Source organism: Equus przewalskii, unplaced genomic scaffold (assembly GCF_037783145.1).
Source record: "Equus przewalskii isolate Varuska unplaced genomic scaffold, EquPr2 ChrUn-13, whole genome shotgun sequence".
Taxonomy (NCBI): Eukaryota; Metazoa; Chordata; class Mammalia; order Perissodactyla; family Equidae; genus Equus; species Equus przewalskii.
The window spans coordinates 4,430,981-4,452,847 of NW_027228750.1; the positions used below are offsets into that span (position 1 = coordinate 4,430,981).

At 46.1% G+C, this 21,867-nt stretch overlaps 1 protein-coding gene across 8 annotated transcripts in view; it reads left to right on the plus strand.

Annotated features, from left to right (window-relative positions):
- Window positions 1-21,018, plus strand: part of NGF (nerve growth factor) — a 149,836-nt gene extending 128,818 nt beyond the window's left edge. For all 8 annotated transcript variants that reach the window (XM_070607877.1, XM_070607878.1, XM_070607879.1 and 5 more), the window contains 2 exons: window positions 13,558-13,681; window positions 20,122-21,018. In XM_070607877.1, the coding sequence (XP_070463978.1) occupies window positions 20,134-20,859 (726 nt within the window). In that variant the 5' untranslated portion in view covers window positions 13,558-13,681; window positions 20,122-20,133 and the 3' untranslated portion in view covers window positions 20,860-21,018. The remainder of the gene's footprint in view (window positions 1-13,557; window positions 13,682-20,121) is intronic.
- Window positions 21,019-21,867: the final 849 nt, after the last annotated feature.

The following is a 21,867-nucleotide window of genomic DNA, read 5'->3' on the forward strand; positions in this document are numbered from 1 at the left end:
AATCTGATAATGGTGAGGTCATTCAATCTCATTTATTTTAAGGGCCAGTCTGGCACGCCCAGCACAGCGACTCTGTGATGAAGGACTTTTGTGTTGAAGATGTTGTGTACCCTGGGATGTGGCCTTATCCTAACCTATGGAGTGAAATCACTGTGTCATTCTGCCAAGGCAATGTTATCATTGGGTTTGGGCTCAAATTTGGAATTTTTCCAGCAAAAGTCATGTTCTAATAGACTGTTAATTGAAACATCATCAGGATTATCTTGTAAGGTTACCAGAAGCCAGTTCAATGAAATCTAGGTTTTTTTGGGGTGGGGGAGGATGGCTGATTATAGATGACTCTGATTGCCTATTGCTTGGGCTTTTTTTCTAGAGAAATCCAGGAATCACATCTCATCAGCACAGGCTGAAGACTGTGTCTGTTTATGATTTGCACAGGGATTTCTTCGACCTCACTAGAGCTGAAGCCGGGGCCGTCTTCAAAGGCTTCCCTCAACCCCTGTCTCTCTTCCATTTCCTTCTTCTCTGTTCCTTTGCCCTGGGGGTCTCCCTCTTCATGCTCCTCTTGCTTTGCCCACTCCCCTCTGTCATTTTCTTGCCCTCTCTCCTCTCATTTACTGTCCTTGCTCTTTCTCCCACTCCCTTCCTGTCTCAGTTGCTTCTCACTATAGTTCCATCTTTCTCATTCCACTTCTTCAGTTTCCCCTTACAGTGACACCAGGTTTCCTAAGGGTAGGGCAAATCCCAGCTCACTTCATTTGTCCCAGTGCCTGCAGGTGTTGGGCTGGTCTGACTCCATCTGTTCAGGACTCATCCATTCATGCCCTACATACTCATCAAGCTCCAAGCTGATGGGAAATGAGATAGGCGTTTCTCCCTCTGTCCTTCACCTGGGCTCAGCCCCAGGCTGGCCCCTAATTGGAAGCAGCAGATCCAGCACCAGAGCCAGGGCCATCCTCACTGTCAGCATTACTCAGATCCCCCATGGTGCCGGTAGGGCTGGGGCCAAGCCACATAATTCATGGCTGGTGTGTGTCTGCCAAAATATCACTGTTAGCCTGTAGGTGACAGCCATTGCTCACTGGTGAAGAGCCTTCTTATGATTTGTGCCTTCCCGCTCTCACTATCCTTGAGAAGTTAAAAGAAGACAGCGACCTTGTCTCTTTCAAAGAGAGTTTCTGAAGGCTGTAGGCTGGTGGGCTAAAGAGACTGCCAGATTTTCACCCCAGAGCTTAAAATGAAAACCACCAGTCTGCTGCACACAGCAGCGTGATTCCTGATATCAAACCATTTACTCAATTCACTATGGCAAATCAGAAGGAGGTGCTTCTCTTCTGTCTAGGTGTCCCGTCTCTTTTATAGTGTGAGATTCTCATTCGTTAGGAAAAGATCATTGCACCTGCTAACAATGAGGACAACTATGTCTGCCTAAAAAGAAACACTGATGGTAACTCAACCTCCTCTTCTTTGCCTTTGATTCACTTCTGTTTTATGAGGTATTCACTGCTGAGAGCATGAAGCCTGCACAGTTGAACCCTGACTGAGTACTTCACATGGTTCTGGGAAGTAAAGTCAGCAAATCACAAATTGAATCCACTTCTGAATGCTCATCCACCAAGGACCCTTGACATTCGATCTCTTTGCATTCCTGTTCAGGGTTTATTGCTTTCCATCAGTCCCATAAACCAAAGTCAGAGCTTGGTAATTTCTTGTTTTAGAAAGTGACAAACAGAGCAGGCAGAGAAAGCATTGTATATTTTGGACTAAAAATGAAATCATTAGGGTAAGTTTCTATTCTTGGCGACTGGAATTTTACTCTGGTTCTGATTATGCTCAACAAAGATATTGTATTCGATATTTTCCTGTAAATGTATGAGATGGTTTTCTATTGCGTGTCCATGAATGGAAATACTAACAGACTCCACTTGGCTCCATCAGCCTCTGGCATGGTCTTCACACCCAAAAAACCAATCAATCACATCCCAGCCCAGAGTGAGTAGTTCCTGTCTTGCCTGTGGGTTTTTTTTTTTTCACAATCTCATAATTAAGAGTAAATCTTATCCAGAAAATGTGTGAGAGTAAATGGAATAGCCCCATTCCAGTATCTATAAATTGCTCCGTAAGAAACAACTGCACATTCTGAACATCTGTCTTCCATGCCTACATTTCTGTTAGAATAGTGGGTCTTTCCAGAATCTGTTTCTTGGTCATTAGAGTATTTCGGTGAGGAGGGAATATGGTCTGTGAGCTCCCTCAACGTGTAACAAGGAGAGTCTCGTGACAGATAAGTGGAGAAGTCAAGGTATTTTATAATTAGAAAATCAGCACTAGATTTTTAAAATAAATTAGGTAAATTCAAGAATAGAAAATACATAGAATCTCACCTGTACATTATCTGTATCACAGAAGCAGAAATCGACCCTTAATACAAAACCCAGACGGCAAAGCTATTGTTCCTTTGAACGTTCAGATTTGTGAGCAATCTAGAGTAGGGTGGAGAGATATGGTCCATAGAGCAAGAGACCCTGGGCTCTTGTCCACCATGCCATCCGCTAAGCAGTGTAACCTTGCACTTGCCACTTCATGCTGAGTTGAGGTTTCCTTTTCTGTAAAATGGGGATAATGCTGACCTCAGAAGATTTTTAATAGGTATTGGAAAAGATAATATATAGAAAGCCCTTAGTAGAGTGTCTGACACATAACACACAATAAATGTTATTTATTATTAGAGGTAGTAGTTGTATTGACTTCTTCTAACCCACAGTTTATCCTAGTGAAGTACTTACATATTGTAATACGTCATGTTACATTACATTTAATTTTACACCTAAAATATAGGTAATTCTGTCCTTATCAATGCCTCTCAGATAGCCTAAGGGAGAGGCCTAAGGGAACTCTTGGAGGATTTCTATCCCACCCCCTCCCCTTCTCCCCCAAAGCCCAAACTCAAACTTGCAGTGTTGGCGTACTCAACAACATGGCCCAGAAGGAAGAAGTTCCCCACTCAGTCTGAACAAGTAGCTGAGGAAGAAGTGTGCCAGGGAGCTGACCAGGCCTCCTCCTGGGACAGGCGACGGGCCCTTACTCCCGCTGGCACAGAAGGCCCAGGGGACAGCCATACTCAGGGCCAGGCCTTTAACTCCCAGGGAACTCCCCTCTTACAAGTGGGAGCCAATCACTACCATGGAATCAGACTAGTCAGAGGAGAGCCTTCTCTGGAGGCTGAGGGGAGGGGTCAGGAGAGCTTTCCCTCCCTGCAGGAGCCTACACACAAAGTCCACTTGTCTTCAGAAATGAAGAAATAGAAAAACTCAAAGGTGGTAGCAAAATTCATGCACTTATCCTTAACACATTGTATCAGGCAAATGGAAGAACCTGTGTCATTTTGGAGGACCAAGGTACATATTCCTTATTTATCATTTTCAGTGTATGTGTATCTTCTGTAATGTCCTTGTGAAAGTCATAGATATTCCTCTTTTGAGATAATTTTATCAAGGTCTAAACTGGATGATGTCAGCTACATTATTGGAAATAAAAGTTAACAACAAAAAAAATCTCAGGAGAAAGAAAGGAAAAAACAGCTTCCAGAATGAGTGCTAAAAATAGTATAATGGATTATCCATGAAAGTGGGAATATTGATTTCTAGGCCAAACTCTATTCACCACTCATTTGGGAGTTATTTGGACCTAAACAATTCATTTAACTACTCTGGAAGAGACTAAATGATCCCCAGGCTGGGCTCTCTTCTGGCTCTGCTGATTCTGTTGACAGCCTAAAAGGAGACTTTGGAAAACATTGGTCAGACTTCCTGACTCCAGAAAGTTCTTTGGTGTTTTGGGGATGGTGGTGATGGTGATGGTGTTGATGGAAGTGAAGATGGTGATGGTGGTATTGATGGTGAGGGTGGTAATGGTGATGGTAAAATGGTAGAAGTGGTGATGGGTGATGATAGGATGGTGGTGGTGAGAAAGTGTTGGTACAAATGATGGTAGTGATGATAGGTAGTGGTCGTGATGTTGGAGGAGGTAGTGGTGGTGATGGCAATGGAGGCAGTGATGGTAGTTGTTGGAGATAATGTTGCCATGCTCTATGGATCTGAATAATAGACTTGACTTGTGTAAATGCTATGATGGATTTGAGAAGTGGGCAGAGAGACATGGGGCACTTAGATGCTAGGACTTAATGAGCACAAGTGCACAGAGCTTTTGGTTCTGGTCTCTGCCTATAGCCACAACACATGCCTTTCTAGGTGATTCCTCTCTTGGGGACAACACAAGCAAAACAAACATGCGTAGGCAAATATACAGTTCTACTGGTTGTGAACTTTTTGGTTTTTGTTTGTTAAATTTTTGTTTTTATTTTTAAATTTTTATTTTTTTATCTTATAAAAAGTTTCAATCTATATTTTGGGAATATGGAAATCAGGTCTGCCGAGAGAAAGAAAAGTAGAACCAATTTTTTAAAAACCTGGGGCTGTAAGCCCTGGACACAGACAGGTAGACACAATGTGGCAAAGAGGAGAGCCCTTCTTACACAAAGTAAAACTAAAGTCTGGTTTCGGCAGAACTTAGACATAGCGTAGGTCAATGCACAATCACTCAGGATGGGTAGGTGCCCTGGGGCAGAGGTGGGAGCTGGAGCCGGGCCTGGTGGCTGTGGCCCAGAGGGAGCTGGGGCAGTCTGTCAAGCGCCCTCTTTCCTGGGGACCAACGAGGAAACTCTAGACCAGACATGGAGACACCAGTGCCTGGAAGGCCCTTGGAGGTGCAGCTCCCTCCACAGACAGAGGCCTGGTGCCAGGAGCAAGGCTGATTCACAAAGAATGGAGTGAAATGCTAACAAATGGTTTTCATTATCATCACACAGCCTCCACCCTCATTCTGTACCTGTGTGCCTTTTTCTTTCTTTTTCTCATCTTTTCGTGGGTTGTAACTAAACAATGAGGTGATGGCCATCCCAGTGGATTGCACAACGTAACCAGCAGCTCAGTTGGAGCATAGCTTTCTCTAAAGAAATTCTGGGCAAGAAAAATAAGATGGAAATAAGGAGGAGTTGGTTCTGCACATCACCTGTGGATGCCTTTTAGCGCTATGTAATGAAGGCGGAATGAGGGTCCTCTGAGAGCTAAGATCCTTCATTCCGAGGCAGCACACCTGCCGGCCCACCAGCAGGGCATTCTCCTTAAATAAAGCACCATATCATCAAAGTGAAAGGGGGGCTCACCTAGTTATCCAGGAATATAAATTGGGACCACTTGTTATTTCCCAATATAATAGGAAACACTGATTTACTTTGAATACAGTAGTGCAGCTGTGTGAAGAGTTTTCAATTCTTTAAGTTGCCTACTCTGGGACATCCCCATGGATAGAAAAAGACCCAAGACCTCAAGAAGTTAACAATACAGCAGATGCCTAAATTTGTCACAAATCCCTGGCTAACTGAGCATAAATTGACCATGAGGATAACTCCATGTTGTGTTCTCCAGTGATTCGCTTTCCCTCTAAGGCAGCACCTACCCTAAGCAAAGATGCTGTTAACTCCACAGGGCCTGGCAAGTTTTTGTGATAGTCAAGGAGCACTGTGCTCCCCAAACCATAAGCATCGCTGGAGCAGCTTCCTCTCTCCCACTGCAGCGCGGCTGAAGAAAATGGATCATTTCAAAAACAAATGTTTCAGTTCGTTACTCAGCATCTTTGCGGCAAGTGATTGCACATAATCGCCCCACAGCTGCAGACTGAGCATTCTCCACTTGCTCAGATGGGGCCACTGAGCATGTGTGTGGCCAGCCATTCCAGCCAAGATTGGGACATAAAGCAGGATCTCTTCCTGCCAGAGAGAGCCAGACTGGCAAGGGTTGGACACGAGGCATCACTTTCTATTCTGCACCCAGCCTACCAGTAACTCCTTGCCTGATTTTAGCTGAGTGTCTTTAATGATGTTAGTAAGAATAGCTAATATTTATGTAGCATCAACTAGGTGCCAGGTACTGGCCTAAATGCTTATTCTATTTAATCCCCTCAATAACCCAGTGCGGAAGGTATAACTATTCCAGGTTTTGAGAGGAGACACTGATATGCAGAGAGGTTAAATGACTTGCTAAAGATCACACAGCTGATAAGGGGTGGGGCTGAGATGCAACCTCAGGGCCTCAGTTGGCCCACCTGTCAAGGGGAGCAGCTGGACTGCAGAGTTACTAGTGGCCCTTTCTTAACAGCTCTAACAGTCTCCACTATGTAAAATAACAAATGACATTCTAAAATAAATTAGTTTATATTTCTCTGAATCTTAAACACCCAAACTTAACTCTTTAGAAGCAACAGGATGAGTGGCTGGTTTCTTTGTGTTTGTGTGTGTATGTGTTGATTGGATGGGAAAACTGTCTGCCCTCATCTTTGGAATTTCTAATTACGCTCAATATTCTGCGTCCCTGGAGACAGATGCACTCTGTGGGTCTCTTGTTAGCTCTGGAGTGAATTTCCCCAGTGTGGAGTCTCTCTTTTGTTCATGATGTCATGGGCAAAAAAAACTAAAAGAAGAAACACTAGAAGATTGGGAATTTCCGAAATATAATTATATGAGAATCAAGTGACTTTAGAAGGGACAGCAGGTTTTCATCTCCCCTGACCTTTCCTCCTAAGATAATGAAAGAGCTAGACGAAACTCCTTAAAATAAGCTTAAAAATGCCCGTCAAATAGCCCTTCATTATAGTTAACCACCCTGATGGCATTCCGACATCCCCGTCAGGCGTATATGTTACTGTGTGGTAGGAGCCCATCTGGGACTGGGAGAGTTAAAGCCATACACAGGAAATAGCTAAAATAGCACAAAGCCCCCTGACAAACACACTTGGAAATAAATTCTTCATTTCCAGCTCTTATCTTAGCCTGGGGTTACCTAGGATTTGCATGTACTGCATGCCTGGGCAAAGCTGGGCTGAGTTATCTCTTTCATGCCTTGAGTCAGATTTTCTGGGTGTGAAGTCAGCAGACAAGCCAGGAAACGTCAGCAGAGAAGAGCAAGGGAGCTGGAGGTACCGTGGCAGCTGTCACTCCAGAGTGGTAGGGAGAGGAAAGGCAGCTGATGTGTCCTTGGGACTCGGTTTCCCCTGTGACATGTTTGGTGCTGGCTCCCTTGTGATCTGTGTTTTCTTGGATACAGAGTGGTTGAGGTGCAGTGAATTTTGCAGTGAAACTAAAGTCCAGCTGCTCAAACAGAAATGGGCTCTTCTCATGGACACTTTAATGAGGAAGGGTGGCATTTTACTGGGATCCTTACGTTCACGTCCCATAGCTCATCCCTTATCCCTCTTTGATTGAAGGATGGACTGCCTGCCTTTTTAAAGCCCTAGGCACTGTGTGTCTGTTAAGCCAGGATTTTTCCTGTCTTTTTTAGGACTGTGGATCTTTAGCTTGTCTTAATTTCTGAAGTTACATCTGAATTGCATTATAGACTTATATGTTGTAACTTTCTTGACCTATTGCTTGGAAAACATACCACACACTGAGAGGAAAAGGCTAGCTCAAGGAGAACTGAGGACATTTAATCCTACAAAGCAAGTAGATTAAAGGGTTTGGATCCAAGTTAGCATTCACTGGCAACGTTTTATTTTCATTCATGTGTTCCATCCCAGGTGGTCATCTGAGGTCTGTGGTGGGCTGGAGACCTGGATAGGTGCTGAAATTATCAAATATCGTCTTTGACTCCAACCAACCTGAGAGTCCCCTTTTTTCCTATACTTCTGTCTGTTCTTAGTCCCAAGTATGGGGACAACAGGCAGGGAAAGGCAAAAACGGAGCTGAAATGGATCTTTTTCTTGTGGCTTAAGGATCAGCCAGTTGGAACCAAGGAGATGTTTTCTTAGGGTCACAGAAAAGTTTGAAAAGTATTGGATTGTTTTTGGCACTCAAATGTAGATTATAGATGTATCATTAGTATTACTAAGCTGATGGGCTATACTATAAGGACTGTTATTTAGCAGTGCATTCTTGCAAAAATCTACTGCCCTCAACTCTGTAATGGAAGGCTGCTGGGTGTTTAATGTGGTGGAAGATAAGACATCTCATATTGTAGTTACCCACGCTATGAAAACCTCTCTGGGGTATTGGCATTGCACAGCTCCTGAACCCAGTCAGGTAAATACCATGCAGATTGTGGCCAGCCACACGCACCAAGAGTCCACGCATGTTCATAGCAAATGAATTCTGAACTCTTTGATTCTGAAGCTCAAGGTCAGCCAACCCTGATGGTTTCTTCCTTGAGCTGCCTGACTCTCTGGGGAAATGCTACGCAGGGTTTTGTAATTTACCTCAGAATCTGCCAAAGAGCCATAGGACCATTTTTCTTTCAGAGAGACGAGATAAGGCACTTTAGAATTGTTAGCATTGAAACTTTCAGTGAAAAAGAATAGTGATTTTGCTGAACCTTAATGTCTTCCTAAGTCCTTGGTGCCAGATGCACTGTTTTCCTATTGGATGTGCCAAAACCACTAAATAGTTAAAACATGTCAAATCATCTCAAAATGGCCAAAATTGAATTTTTTTCCCCAAAGAAAGAGCTTCTAGTCAGCAAACCTCACAGTCATATTCCATACTAGAAAACTTCTGATTAGGCTAAAAATTAGGGAAAAAGACTTGCAATGCAAATGACTTGAAATTTTCTCTTTTTGTATAGGCTCAGAGTAAGAAGTAACAGAGAGAGGAGAGAATTAAGGACTGAGAATTAAGCAATGAAAATCACAGCAACAGCACCAACAATTATTATTATGCCCTCAACAAGATGTTGTTAGTGCCCAACATTCCTAGTGAGGTTTCCCAACTCACAGAATTCTAGCTGGTGGAAGCTACGAGAAAAGAGGCTACAGTTCATGCCAGCTGCTCCAGCATCTTTGATGTGGTGTAAGCTGCTCTTAGAACTAGCCATTGCTTCCAAGCATATGCAAGGAGTGGTCCAAGAGGTCTTTTTTGGTCAAGCATCTCCAAATCTTTGGGATTAAAAATGTCAGCAAATAATCCTTGGGCTTAATCATGAGCTAACCATAGCTCTGACACCAAAGAGCATTTTAAGTGGCATGAAAGGAATAAAAGAAAAACTTCCAGTTCACAAATGTCAATTATATCTAGACAATTGGGGGGGTGAGAAGGGTAGGGAAGACAGGGACAATATCCTCCAGAGAGTCTGCAAGCTATATTCTCACACTTTCTGGTTGCCTATAATGTGACCACTCTGCACTTTACATTTTCTGAGATATATTAATTTCTTGATACTTTCTCTTAATTGCTAGGTCATCAAAGCCAGTGTCAGGCTTCCCGCTCATCCTTACAGCAGTGGTTCTCAGCCCTGGCTTTTCCTTGGGATCACCTAGGGAGCTTTATAAAATGCTGGCGCCCAGGCAGCACTCCAGAGCAGTTGAATCAGAATCTCTGGAGGTGAGACAGGCATCGGGAGTTTGGAAAGCTCCCCAGGTGATTCCGGTGTCTGGCCAGGGTTGAGACCCACTGCTGTAGAGCATTCAGGGGGTGGAGGGCAGCAGAAAGTGGGAGCCAGGAGGTGGATAGAATCTTCCACAAAGTTTGAGTGTGGAGGACTTTGGAGGATGCTGATTGACAGTTGGCAGGTTGCAGTAGCTGCGGTTGATGTCCATCACTCTCTGATAAACCACCAGCACAGACTCAGACAGTGCCCTTACACTGGATATTGATGGAGTTTGAACTGGCTAAGCTTGTTGGCTGAAATTGACCAAAATATCAATTTTAAGAAAATGAAGGGGATGCTGAGGCAAGCATCAACAGAGAGAACCATATAAATAGGCCTAACGTCAGGGGGTCTTCAGAAAAACTTCTAGCTCTAGCAGACTCAGGGCTGGTTGGACAGGGGTTCCAGGGTCGTGGGTCCTGGGAGCATGGTCTAGACATTAGGTTGACTACAGTATGGAAAGTTATAGTCGAGCTGGCAGCCCACAGCAGTTGACTAGCTCTGGGTTGGCATCCTCTCTTTATCCTAGATCCCTCACCCCATGGGGAGGTTTCAGATAGAAGAGGGCCAGAGTGGGACCCTCTAAAGCAGTGATTCTCAAACTTAGGTGTGCATCAGAATCACCATAGGGATTGTTAAAGCACAGATTACTGGGTTTCACTAAGCATTGCTAGGTCTATGGCGGAGCCTCAGAATTTGCATTTCTAACAAGTTCTGAGATGTTGCTGATACTTCTATGGACCACACTTTGGGAATCATGCTTTAAAGCCTGAGACCCAGGCAAGCCAGGGTCATCTGGGTCTAGAAGAGGTACACCAGATTTCAGTAGTATCCCTTTGTGAGTGTAAGAAGGAATAGAACCTGGTCCTGAGACGAGCTGGGATTTATTTCCATGCATTTATAAAAGGGTGAGAGCTCTCTGATTAAGTGATTACCCCATGAGAACAGACAAGATTTCAAAAATAGATATGCATTTGGGTTGTTTGTCCCTAATATCCGTGCATTTGAAATTGGTGATATTTAAATTGGATTTAATTTTAGAGCCCCAACCTTCGTTAGCATGAGACTAAAAACAATGACAACAATATCTGTGAGAATCATTTAGTATTTCAGTATTCTGGATGAGGAATTGCTCTCTCCAGTAGCAAACTACCTATACCTACACTGAACAAGAGAAGGCCAAAGGCACAGGATATGCAGACAGCCTCAAATACAACAATCAGGCATCCAGAGGTTGTTGGCAGGGGCCCGGGCGTGCACCAAAGTGGCTTAGACCAGAGGTTGCAGATCTATGGTCAGGACCCTACTGTGGTTGGTCTAGAGCTGATCCCCAACGAAGCCAGGTCTGCCTAGGAGTGGTGGAATTTTTTATTTAGATCGACCTTTTCTCTCCTTCATCATCTATATTGGAGGCCATCCTGGCTTGTAGTGGAATATATAGAATATTTCCAAAGAGAGTCACTCTTGGTTCCCTGTTTGTCCCATACATTAAAAGTGAAGGCTTTTGTGTCCTATGGGGAGTAACAGTCAGCAGGCAGGCCACAGCAATGAGCTCTGCCAGCTCATAAGCACCTACTGCTGTATAAGGCCCACCACATACTCTGCTCATCCTCCCCCAAAACCCACTACTAGGCCCTGTTGGACCTCTAGCCAGTTCTTGATCTCTGCTCTCTGTGATGCCTTTCTTTCCTTTCTTCCCTGATGCACTCCTATTCATCCTTAAAAACTCCACTCAGACGTTACTTCCTCTATGAACATATGTCTCTGGCTTATCTGGCCAGATAGGACTAATTCCTCCCTTCACTATGTTTCCACATCACGTCAAATATACATCACGCTGATCACATTGTGCTTTAAATCCTTGTTCATGTGCTTGCTTTCCTCACCTCTAGATTATTTGCTCTTGGAAGTTAAGTATTATGTGTGTCCCTAGCACCTAAGACAGTGGCTGGCACAGGCCTTGCAAGATTAGTATTTGATTAATTAAATAAATGAACTCCAGTGTTTGGGTGAAGGAAAGCACTCCCTAAGCACCCAGTAGGGATGCAGGCTGGAAAACATTAATGCTCATAGAATCACACACGATACAGCTGGAGGAGACCTTAGCTACCATCTCTGCCGGTTCCTGTCCTGTGGAGGAGGAAGCTCAGAGATGCTTAAAGTTACTGAGCGACTTGCCTAAGAATCAGAGCCAATTGGCCCAGGATACAAGCCTGTGGGGTCCAGGCTAGTGATCAGTCAGACTTGGCCAAACACCCGGATGAAGGGTTTGTGGACTAGATCAGATCCTCTTTAATATGAGCGCTGGAAGCAGACCGCATAATGCCCACATCTTACCCTGGGGGACATGCTGTCCTCCCTTTCCTGTGCTAAATCCAACCCTGAGAGAGCACGAAAATGTTCTTTGCCACAGAATCAAACCTTTTTTTAGGGTGTTTAAGTTCTCATCTCTAGGCCTGAACCCCAGGTGAGTATTGGAAGGTTTTTCTGGTACTTCTGTGGAAAAAAGGATATTTTGAGCAGATTGGGTAAGGAAGATGAATGGAAACATCCTGGTCCTTAATGTCATGATTTCTGGCAGCAGGAGAATCATCTGGAGGCCCTTTCTACCTCCCTGTCCTCCAGCTCCTCTGTGTGATTAGGGACATGGGGGCCACAGTGGCTTCATTGACATTTGCTTCTGTAGTGCAAGATGAGAGGAGGTTGAAGGAGGATAAGTGCTGGGGGTCCACACTGGAAAAAGACATGATTGGGAAAGGGGATTTTGGAGTTGGAAAGAGAATATAGACAGGAAGGATAAAGATGTCATTCTAGAACTTTTGGGAGGTGGGGGAGTAGAGGGCACCTCACCCTACAAAAAGTTCTATGATAGACATTCATTCATTCATAAAAAATGTCATGTCACTCTCTTGCTTAAAACCCTCCACTCCCTTCCCAGCACCCTTAGGGACAGAACCATAGCTCCCAGCTGTGTCCCTGCAGACCTGGCTCCTTCTATTTCTCCAACTCATTTCCTAGGTCTCTTCCCTACATGCTCAGCAACCTTGACTTGTTTCTACCTCAGGGCCTTTACACTTGCTGTTCTTTCTGTCTGGAATGCTCTCTCTCTCTCATTCCTTCTCATCCTTTATATCTCAATTTGAAGGTCACTTCCTCAGCTTTCCACTGAGCCCCCTGTCTGCAGGAGCTCCTCGCTGCACCCTGCAGTACCCTCTATCATCATACCCCATGTGTTTCCTTCATGGCATATGAAGAATCTGAAGGTAGCTCGTTTATTTTCACAAGACTGTAAGCTCCAGGAGAGTAGAGCCCTTGTCTGTCTTGTTCACTGCTGTGTCCCCAGCTCCTAAAACAGTGCCTGGCATGTAGTAGGTGCTCAGGAGTGAAGCACCTACATACATGAGGTTTATACAAGTGAGAGGAGAAGAGAAACCTTCTATTGCTTCTAGGAACTACAACCTAAAATTGAATAGAATTTTTTTTTCTCATTTTATGGTCTCCATAGCTTCTGATTCATAAAATCTGACTTTTGGCATGGTTCTCAGAGATTCACATCCTACTTCAGTAAGAGCTCTCTGTTATCCATCAAGTGGTCCTGTTGACTTATTTGCCACCGTTACTCATCTGGATTTTTATCAAAGTGCCAACTTGTTCTCAATTGTCAGGACTTTTTCTTCTGGATCTTAGGCTGATCCAGAGTTGGGTTTACTACATCTGCATGTGTGTAACGTACAGAATAATTTCCATTTTGATGCTGGACTAGGGGTCTTCTGGAGCAGGACTCTGGTGTGGGACTGGAACCACCTACATTGGGTGTAAGATGAGCCAGAGACTGTGTCCAGGCAGAAACCAAGTGCTTTGGCACAAGAGTAAGAGGCAGGTGCCCCCATAGGTCTGTGTAAGATCAGCCCCTGCCAATTGTGGGAGCTAGACTCCAGGTCCTTCCTGGGCCCTGATGCTGGCGAAGTCCCAGAACTCAGGGAATGGGGTTTGTCCTGTTGGCACATCCCTCCCCTCCTGCCTAGGCCACAGCCATCCGTCCCAGGCAAAGTGCCCATCTAATGACAGTTCTCTCCTCCCACAGAGTCCTGGCCCGTGGTCGTGCAGTACAGGGGGTTGGATGGCATGCTGGACCCAAGCTCAGCTCAGCGTCCGGGCCCATTAACGGCTTTTCCAACGGAGCAGCTTTCTGTCCTGGCCACACCAAGGTAAGCTCTTAAGGGACATCTGTCTCACCAAGGTTCCTAGCTCTGGAGCTGCCAGGACAGCTGGAAATGAGGCCCAGGCTGAGGAAGGAGAGTCAGATCCAACTGCTGGTCATCGGGGGCCTGGGGTGGCTCCTAGTGATCCAGCACATGTGGCCCTCCTAGCCAGACTGGGAGAGGAAGTCCCTCATGCTCTCAGGCTGGCCCCACAACATCCAGGACTGTGTTAAGAGTCCGGGCTACCTACCTCTAAAGTAATAGAACGCAGGGCCTCCAGTAGACAGAGAGCATCACTCAGACCCTCCACAAGCTCCCAGGCTGTCTGAGCAGGCAACCTTGTGAGACGGGAGGTCCTTGATCACTCTTCATGCCTTTGGCCATGGGGTGGAGGGTGGGGAGAGCTCTAGATCTGGAGACAAAGGCCTGGCTCTGAGTTCCACTTCCACCAGCTGTGTGCCCGCAGTTGAGTTATTTGTTCTTCCTGCGTCTCTATTCCCTTCTCTGTAAAATGGGAATAATAAGGCCTACCTCCCAGGTTTGTTGTGATGGTTAATGAGACAGTTATGCCCAATAAATGATACTGCTGATAATTATGATTTCACCTCATTCATTTGAAAATGTGTCTCTAAGAATTCAGACCAGTAGATTCTTTTCCCATTCGGTCCTGGAGTAGGCCAGTAAATCTACAGGTGCCTGTTCCTGCCAGGGCTTTCTGGCCGCATAATTCCATCATAGGCATTTTAACTACTTTTGGATCAAGTCCACTTGATATCCAAAAACCTGATAAACCAGATATAAAAACAATTAAATATCCAGATGTTCCCTGGTCTCTGGATTTGTGGCCTAAGGAAGGTAAACTTACAGTCTGTTGAAGGGAATTTTCATTTTGATGTTGGTAGTTGAGTAAATGCATCCTGGAACCCACCAATTACAGTGTGTGTGTGGCCTCAGGCCTCTCTCCTCTAGAAGGTGCTGAAGCTCAGCAATGCCAAGCACCCACGTGCAGAGGCTGCCGTTCATAGCTGCATAACCCCAGGTCACTTAGGCTCCCCAAGGCCCGTGTCTCTCCTCTGTAAAGTTCAAGGATTGAACTAGATTAGTGGTTCTCAAAATGTGGTCCCTGGACCAGCAGCATCAGTATCACCTGGGAACTTGTGAGAAATGGAGATTCTCGGGTCTCACCCCAGACCTGCTGAATCAGAAATTCTGGGGATGGGCCCAACAGTTTGTGGTTTAACAGACTCTCCAGGTGATTCCAATGCACTGAAGTTGGAGAACCTCTGGTCTTGATAATCTCTGATGTCCCTTCCAGTCCATGCTTCTCCTAATAAATCCAGCCTGGGAGATGCTAGCAGAAGCACTGGACTCTGTTCTGTCAGTGGCTTTCTCTTTTTCAGCCTTAGGAATACCTCCCTGGGGAGCTGAGGAGCCATAGCATTCCTCTTACCCTCCACACAGTCCCTGACAGCCGAGAGTGTCCGAGTCTTTACAACTGAAGACAGCAGCCAGTTTACATTTAGAGCGGCGGCCAAGTGTAAAACAAGAAATGACCCCTGACCCATTCTCATAATGTGGCGAGTGAGATGGAGGGGGAGAAAGAGAAGGCTGGATTTCCTCAGCCACAAGAATTTTCTCTCTTGCTAACAGTTAGTGACCCTGGTTCATGATCCAGTCTCTAGCTTGAGAATCACTAACAGCTCTTGGCACCACTCCCTCTAAGGCAGGAATTATCTTACTCTCTTCTCCAATGCACCTGTAAAGGCACAGTTGGCAAGGCTCCCAGGGCCATCAGCCCTCCCAGCCACGATGATTTGGGCCAGTTGCTTAGCTCTGTCCAGCAGCTTCATCACCTATCCAGGTGAGGCCAGAGTCTGTGTGAAGATCGTTCACCTGGTGCAGGAAGTTTCTCTTATTACTGAAGTGTGTGAACCACTGGAAATCCACAGAATGTACCGCTGGCCCAGGAGAGGCCAAGAGAGTTGGGCGGCCCATTAGTAGCTGGATTTAAAGGCACCAAACTGGTCCCCACACTCAGTCATTTGTCTTCCATTCTGAGTAGGAGCAGGACAAATAAAGAATATGTTCCTTCACATAAGCTCCTAATTGCATCTTCCCCAGATAATCCTTCAGCTCGCAGACGTCTGCTGAGTGAAGCCCCACCAAGGACTGTGGTCTCTTCAGGAGAAAGACTTCAAAGGTTGTTTTTAAAAACAAATAAATAAAACTCCTCTCCTGGTTACCTTTAGCCAAGGAGAGAATGTTCTGTAAACTGTGCTTTGTGTGTTATATCACTAGAATAGAGAAAACAGCAGTTTTTTCATTTCTTTTTTAAAAAGAAAGACTTGTTAATTTAAAAAGATTGTAGGGACACTATTAGGAGTAAGTCAAATACTTAAAAAAAACAAAAACTTTTTAATCGGAAACCCACATGGGAGATATATTTGCAACATTTTCAAATCTTAATGAAACAATCTGTCCATGACACAGATCTCCACTGTGATTAGATGCCAGCTCCCACATGTCATCTTGACAGTGAATAGAGAAGCAGCATTAGACTTTAAGAACTTCGTGAAGTCAGTTTGGTAGTGCCAGGCAGAGTGAAAAGTGGTGTAATTGCTTAAACTCAAAGAATGTCAGAGTTGAAGATACCACAAGCATCACTGCTCAGTTGGAGAAATTAAGGAGCACAGAAGGAAGGAGACTTGTCTGCACACTCACTGAGTCTTAGAGGTGGAGCTTCCTGCAAAGCCTGGACACAACAAAGATGAACAGGATGCTTTTCCGCCCTCAGGGAGTTTGCCCTCTAGGAAGGAGGAGAAGAGGAGAACACAGCTGCAGTAAGAGACCTTTAAGGAAATGCTTGTAGAGATGGAGAAGGGAGAGAGTTTGTCTCTTTGAAAACAGGAAAAGCTCCCCAGTGGAAGTGACATTTAAGTTGGGTGTTAAAAGACAACAGGAAGGACTCCAACCAGCAGAGGTGTAGAGCAGAAAAGACGCAGGGAGGGGCAGGGGGAGTATGCCTGGCACAGAAGAGTCTGAACCAAGAGCCATGGTGGGGGAGCACAGAGCAGGCACTGCCTGTGAGGAGTTCTGGTGCCTGGAATGCAAAATATGTGAGGGCAGAAGAAGGAGGGCAGGGCCTACCTGCCAGGCTGAGCAGCCCTACTGGCTCACTAGACAGCCGGCTCACCACCGGATCCTTTGAGCAGGAATGACGTGATCAGAGGAGTGCTTTAAGAAGTTAAATGGGGTGGCTAGGGATAGTAGGCATTGGAAGAAGAGAGATACGGATCCAGGACATCAGGTGGGAGACACTCCATGACCTCATCTAGGAGCATAGAGTTGAAAATGGAAAGTGCAGTTTCAAGAGATGCTACTGAAGCAGAACCAGAAGGGCTGGATGGAGGGCACAGAGGAAAGAGCAGGGTCCAGTGATGAGCTGGCAAAGAAGGAACGGTGGTTCCAGTGACGAAAAAAGGAAAATGCAGAGAAAGGTGTTTAGGAGGATGGGGAGAAATGTTCACAAGAGATGGTAGCTGTGGAACTCCTTTGTAGATCATCAAGGGGCCCACAGTGGGGCTACTGCTGTAGTAAAGAGGAGGAAGGGACGATGATCCTAGTGAGGATTGTGAGTATGAAGATTTGGTTTTGGATGTCTTGCATTTAAAACGTCAATGTCCATGGAGAGCTGCCCATCAGGAAGCTGGAGGTTCAGAACTGGCTTTCTGAAGAGCAGCTGGGCTGGAGATCCTGGCATGAGCATCAGATACACAGGAATTTCAGGTGACTCATTAGAAGAGGATGAGCTCACCAAAGTAGAATGAGGTAGGATCCTCTGGCAATGGGAAAGAGGGAGCAGTATGTCCCTTCTTGCCATCAAACCCTGAAATTTTAGGTTTTTTTTCATTTCCCTATCCAAATTCCAAATGTTACTAATTTGGATATAAAGGGGTGAATTTCAGTTTCGCTTCTTCTCCGTTCATCTACCTGATGAGAGGTATCATGTGCTGAGAAGCAGAAAGAAATGAAACCGAAAAAGAGCAACAGTAAAAGGCTTGAATTCGCTGCCAACTGGATGACCAGTTCTCTAAGAGTTGGCTGGAATTATCTGCAAGATTGTGGCCAACAGAACCAATGGTGGCCAAAAGCCTGGATGCACCACTGCCTTCTCTGCGTGGCCGGCTAGAGAATTGGAACAAACACAAACATTTTCAAAGTAACCAAAGAGAAAAGAATTTGGTGGCTTTCTTCTTGGTATCTCACCAAAGAGCTGTCTATTTCCAGCTCAATAAAAGTATAGTACTGACGAGAAGAATGCTTCACTTTAAAACAGATGAGGAATGCAGCATTTGGCCATATGCACAAAATCCAAAAGAAACCTGCGTCTTGGTGGGAAGAAGGCAGATGGTGAGCTTCTCTGGCCGTCCCCATTCACTCTTTCATCCATTCTCCTTGTAGTTTTTGAGGACCTACTACATACAGGTAGTATATGCAGGTACATACTGCACATGGCCCCAGAAATACTTAAATGCAAATGGCACAGCTAATAAAGTGCTCTCAGGGAGACAGACATCTAGATGATTATCCACAGCACCAGGAGAGGTGATAGGGTTGTGCGCGGGTGGCAAGGGAGGTACATGCCAAAGGATGGAGTGACTAGCTGTGCAGGGTGAATGAGACCCAGCTCTGCCCTCCAGGACCTTAGAGCCAGTGGGGAGACAGGCTTCAATCATGCTTTGCGAGAAGCCTGACAGATGTAAAACAATGTGCTATGAAGAGACATGGATGGAATGTGCTCAGAGAGTGAGTAAGCAGCAATATAACCGAAGAAGACAAAGTCTTTGACCACAGAGGATTAGAATGACTCAGATTTTGTGAACACCTATTTAATCCTATCCACAACCCTCTGAAATAGTGTTTATTGCCCACTTTTTATCAGTGAGGAAACTAAGGCTCAGGAAGATTGAGTGACTTCCCTTTGCTAACGAATCACTGAGCTAGGAACAGGTTTTCTAACCCCAGATCCAGTGCAGAGTTCTTTTCATTACACTGATTTATTAGGAGAGAACACACACACACACTTCTCAAGTTGAGAAGGGAAAGAGATCACTTTTGATGGGAGTGATCTGAGAAGGCCTCAATAAGACAGTGGTATCTGTGCCAGACTGGAGAAGTGGGCAGGGAGCAGAATGACCTGTGGGAGTTGGGAGGAGAGATGGGGAAGGGATAGAACTGGAAGTTTGAACACCCTCTACAGGGGACACCTCTAACCCTACCAAGAAGATGTGGGGAAACCTCACAGAGGAGGTGGCATTTGATGCCGTGATGGTGGTGACTAGGAGCTTACTAGAAGTGAGCACAAGAGCAGAGCTGGCTGCACAGTTACTTTACCCAGGGGGTGGTCGCTGGTGGGTAACCATCATGCAGTGTGGAGCCCTGTCTGGCACATGCTCAGAAGGGGCTTATACTGCCTCTTGGGGACAGATGGATTTATGCCATTTGGTCTATACTCACATAAGATCAAATAATAAAAAGAAAAGGCATGTTTAGGAATGAAAGAGAAAGTCAGGGAGGAAGGAAGGCCTTCCTACCCTACTGGCTCAGTGAGGGATCAGGTTTGGATCCTATTTCTCTTCCAGTTTTCGTTAGTGACTTTAGGCCTGTTAGTTAATTTCCTGTGGATCACTTTCCTTGTGTATGAAAGAAAGATGACAAATCCCAACCTAAGTCACAGACTAATGAGAAATTAGAAGTGAACACATTTGAAAAGTTTGAAAACATCACACAAAAAGGAAACATCAGGATTGTGTTTATATATGAAGCTGGTGCCTGATAGATGGACAGGCTAAGATGGTCCCAAAGCCATATGCTTTTTTGCCAAACATGATGCTTCATGGATTCATTACAAGGGGTAATAGTCCCCAGATGTCAGAGCTGACAGTGCCACTGCCTGAAGAGGGTATGTTCAGTGCTAAGGATTCGAGACAGGTCTGCTGGAGCCCTTCCTACTTGCCTTCCCAGGGGAGTCAAGCCATTGTGCTGGGAAGAGGGGTCAAACTCATGCTACCTGCCTCCCCAGCAGAGAGAACTCAAAGGATTCTGTAAGTGATGCTCCCACGTTCACACCATGCCACAGGATGGAATTTCAGGGGTTCTGTGCCTTCCTGGAAAAGCCCGCCCCAAGGGTGGGGTGACCATACCTCTAGGTCGTCTGAGCCAGCCCTGTGTGTGCCTGCTGTCCCAGTGTAATTGTAGCTAGCACCCCATTTCGTGCTGGAAAGTGTCCCAGTTTGAATGTTAAATTCCACGGTCACCTGCCCATACACTACTAGGTGAAACCTCCTTGTGAGCCTCTTGGGAGGTCAATTCTGAGGGACCCAGAAACTGCCTGTGCACAACACTTAGTCCTCCGTGGAATAATCCTCGTTTCTGTTTCCTTCCAGGTGCATAGCGTAATGTCCATGTTGTTCTACACTCTGATTACAGCTCTTTTGATCGGCACACAGGCAGAACCCCACACAGAGAGCAATGTCCCAGCAGGACACGCCATCCCCCAAGCCCACTGGACTAAACTTCAGCATTCGCTTGACACAGCCCTCCGCAGAGCCCGTAGCGCCCCAGCCAGGGCGATAGCTGCAAGGGTGGCAGGGCAGACCCGCAACATCACTGTGGACCCCAAACTTTTTAAAAAGCGGCGACTGCGTTCACCCCGCGTGCTGTTTAGCACCCAGCCCCCACCTGTCGCTGCAGATACTCAGGATCTGGACTTTGAGGCCGGGGGTGCCGCCTCCTTCAACAGGACTCACAGGAGCAAGCGGTCTTCCTCCCACCCCGTCTTCCACAGGGGGGAGTTCTCCGTGTGCGACAGCGTCAGCGTCTGGGTGGGGGATAAGACCACCGCCACGGACATCAAGGGCAAGGAGGTGATGGTGTTGGGAGAGGTGAACATTAACAACAGTGTATTCAAGCAGTACTTTTTTGAGACCAAGTGCCGGGACCCCAATCCCGTGGACAGCGGGTGCCGGGGCATTGACTCGAAGCACTGGAACTCCTATTGCACCACAACCCACACCTTCGTCAAGGCGCTGACCATGGACGGCAAGCAGGCTGCCTGGCGGTTCATCCGGATCGACACGGCCTGTGTGTGCGTGCTCAGCAGGAAAACCGGGAGAAAAGCCTGACCTGCAGGATAGCCCCCGCCCTCCCCAAGCGACCCCTCCACACTCTCCTGGGCCCCTCCCTACCTCAACCTGTAAATTATTTTAAATTATAAGGACTGCATGGTAATTTATAGTTTATACAGTTTTAAAAAATCATTATTTATTAAATTTTTGGAAGCATCCTGTGTGCTGGCACTCCAGTCATTTTTCCCAGTGTGACCCTCTGCTAGTCTTGGGACAATGCAGGGTGAATTGTCTGCAGCCCCCCTGGCTCCCTCTCAGGCCCATGTGTAACCCCCAACCCACCCCAGCCCACCCTGCACCTTCAGGGAAGGCTAACTGGTCTCAGATATTAACCTGAGCCGGGCATGATTAGGAGGGAAGTCTGCTGGATCGCAACTTGGTTCTGCATTCCAGAGCCAGAGCTCCCTAATCCTCAGATTACCCGCCCCACAGCCTGGATCCCTGCGCCTTGATTGCTTCACTCGGGGAGGTTCGGGACGGCTCATCAGAAGGCAGACCTCTGCCGGGCACAGGGCTGCCCCGACCTCAGCGAGGCCCAGGCCAGGCCCTGGAGGGAGTCATTGTGTAGATAGGAGGAGACTTGTACCAAAGACCTGTGAGGCTGGCTTGTTTTCAGGGGAGCTCTGCTTTTTGCTGAAAAGCTGTCTGGAAGAGGTGTAACAAAATCGTCTCATGAGGCCTGTCACGGTAGATCTGATTTCATGTTAAGATTGCCTTAGTACTAACGACTGGTCCTCAATTTATCCTCCAGTGGCTTCCTGCAGAAAGACTTCATTACCCAAGAAAATATTAGGGCTTCCAACACTCCTGCCACCCACTAACCGCCCCACAGCAACCTCCGATGGCCCCATCGTCGGCTTATAATCAGGGGAGCCAGAGACGTACCCAGAAGGAATTTTGAAAACTTTTTTATTCCTAATTGGATGATTTCCACAAGTGACCAAAGGTGGACCAGGCCCAGGGACCTGCAGAGAAGATGGTGGGCGGGGGAGGGAGAAAAGACAA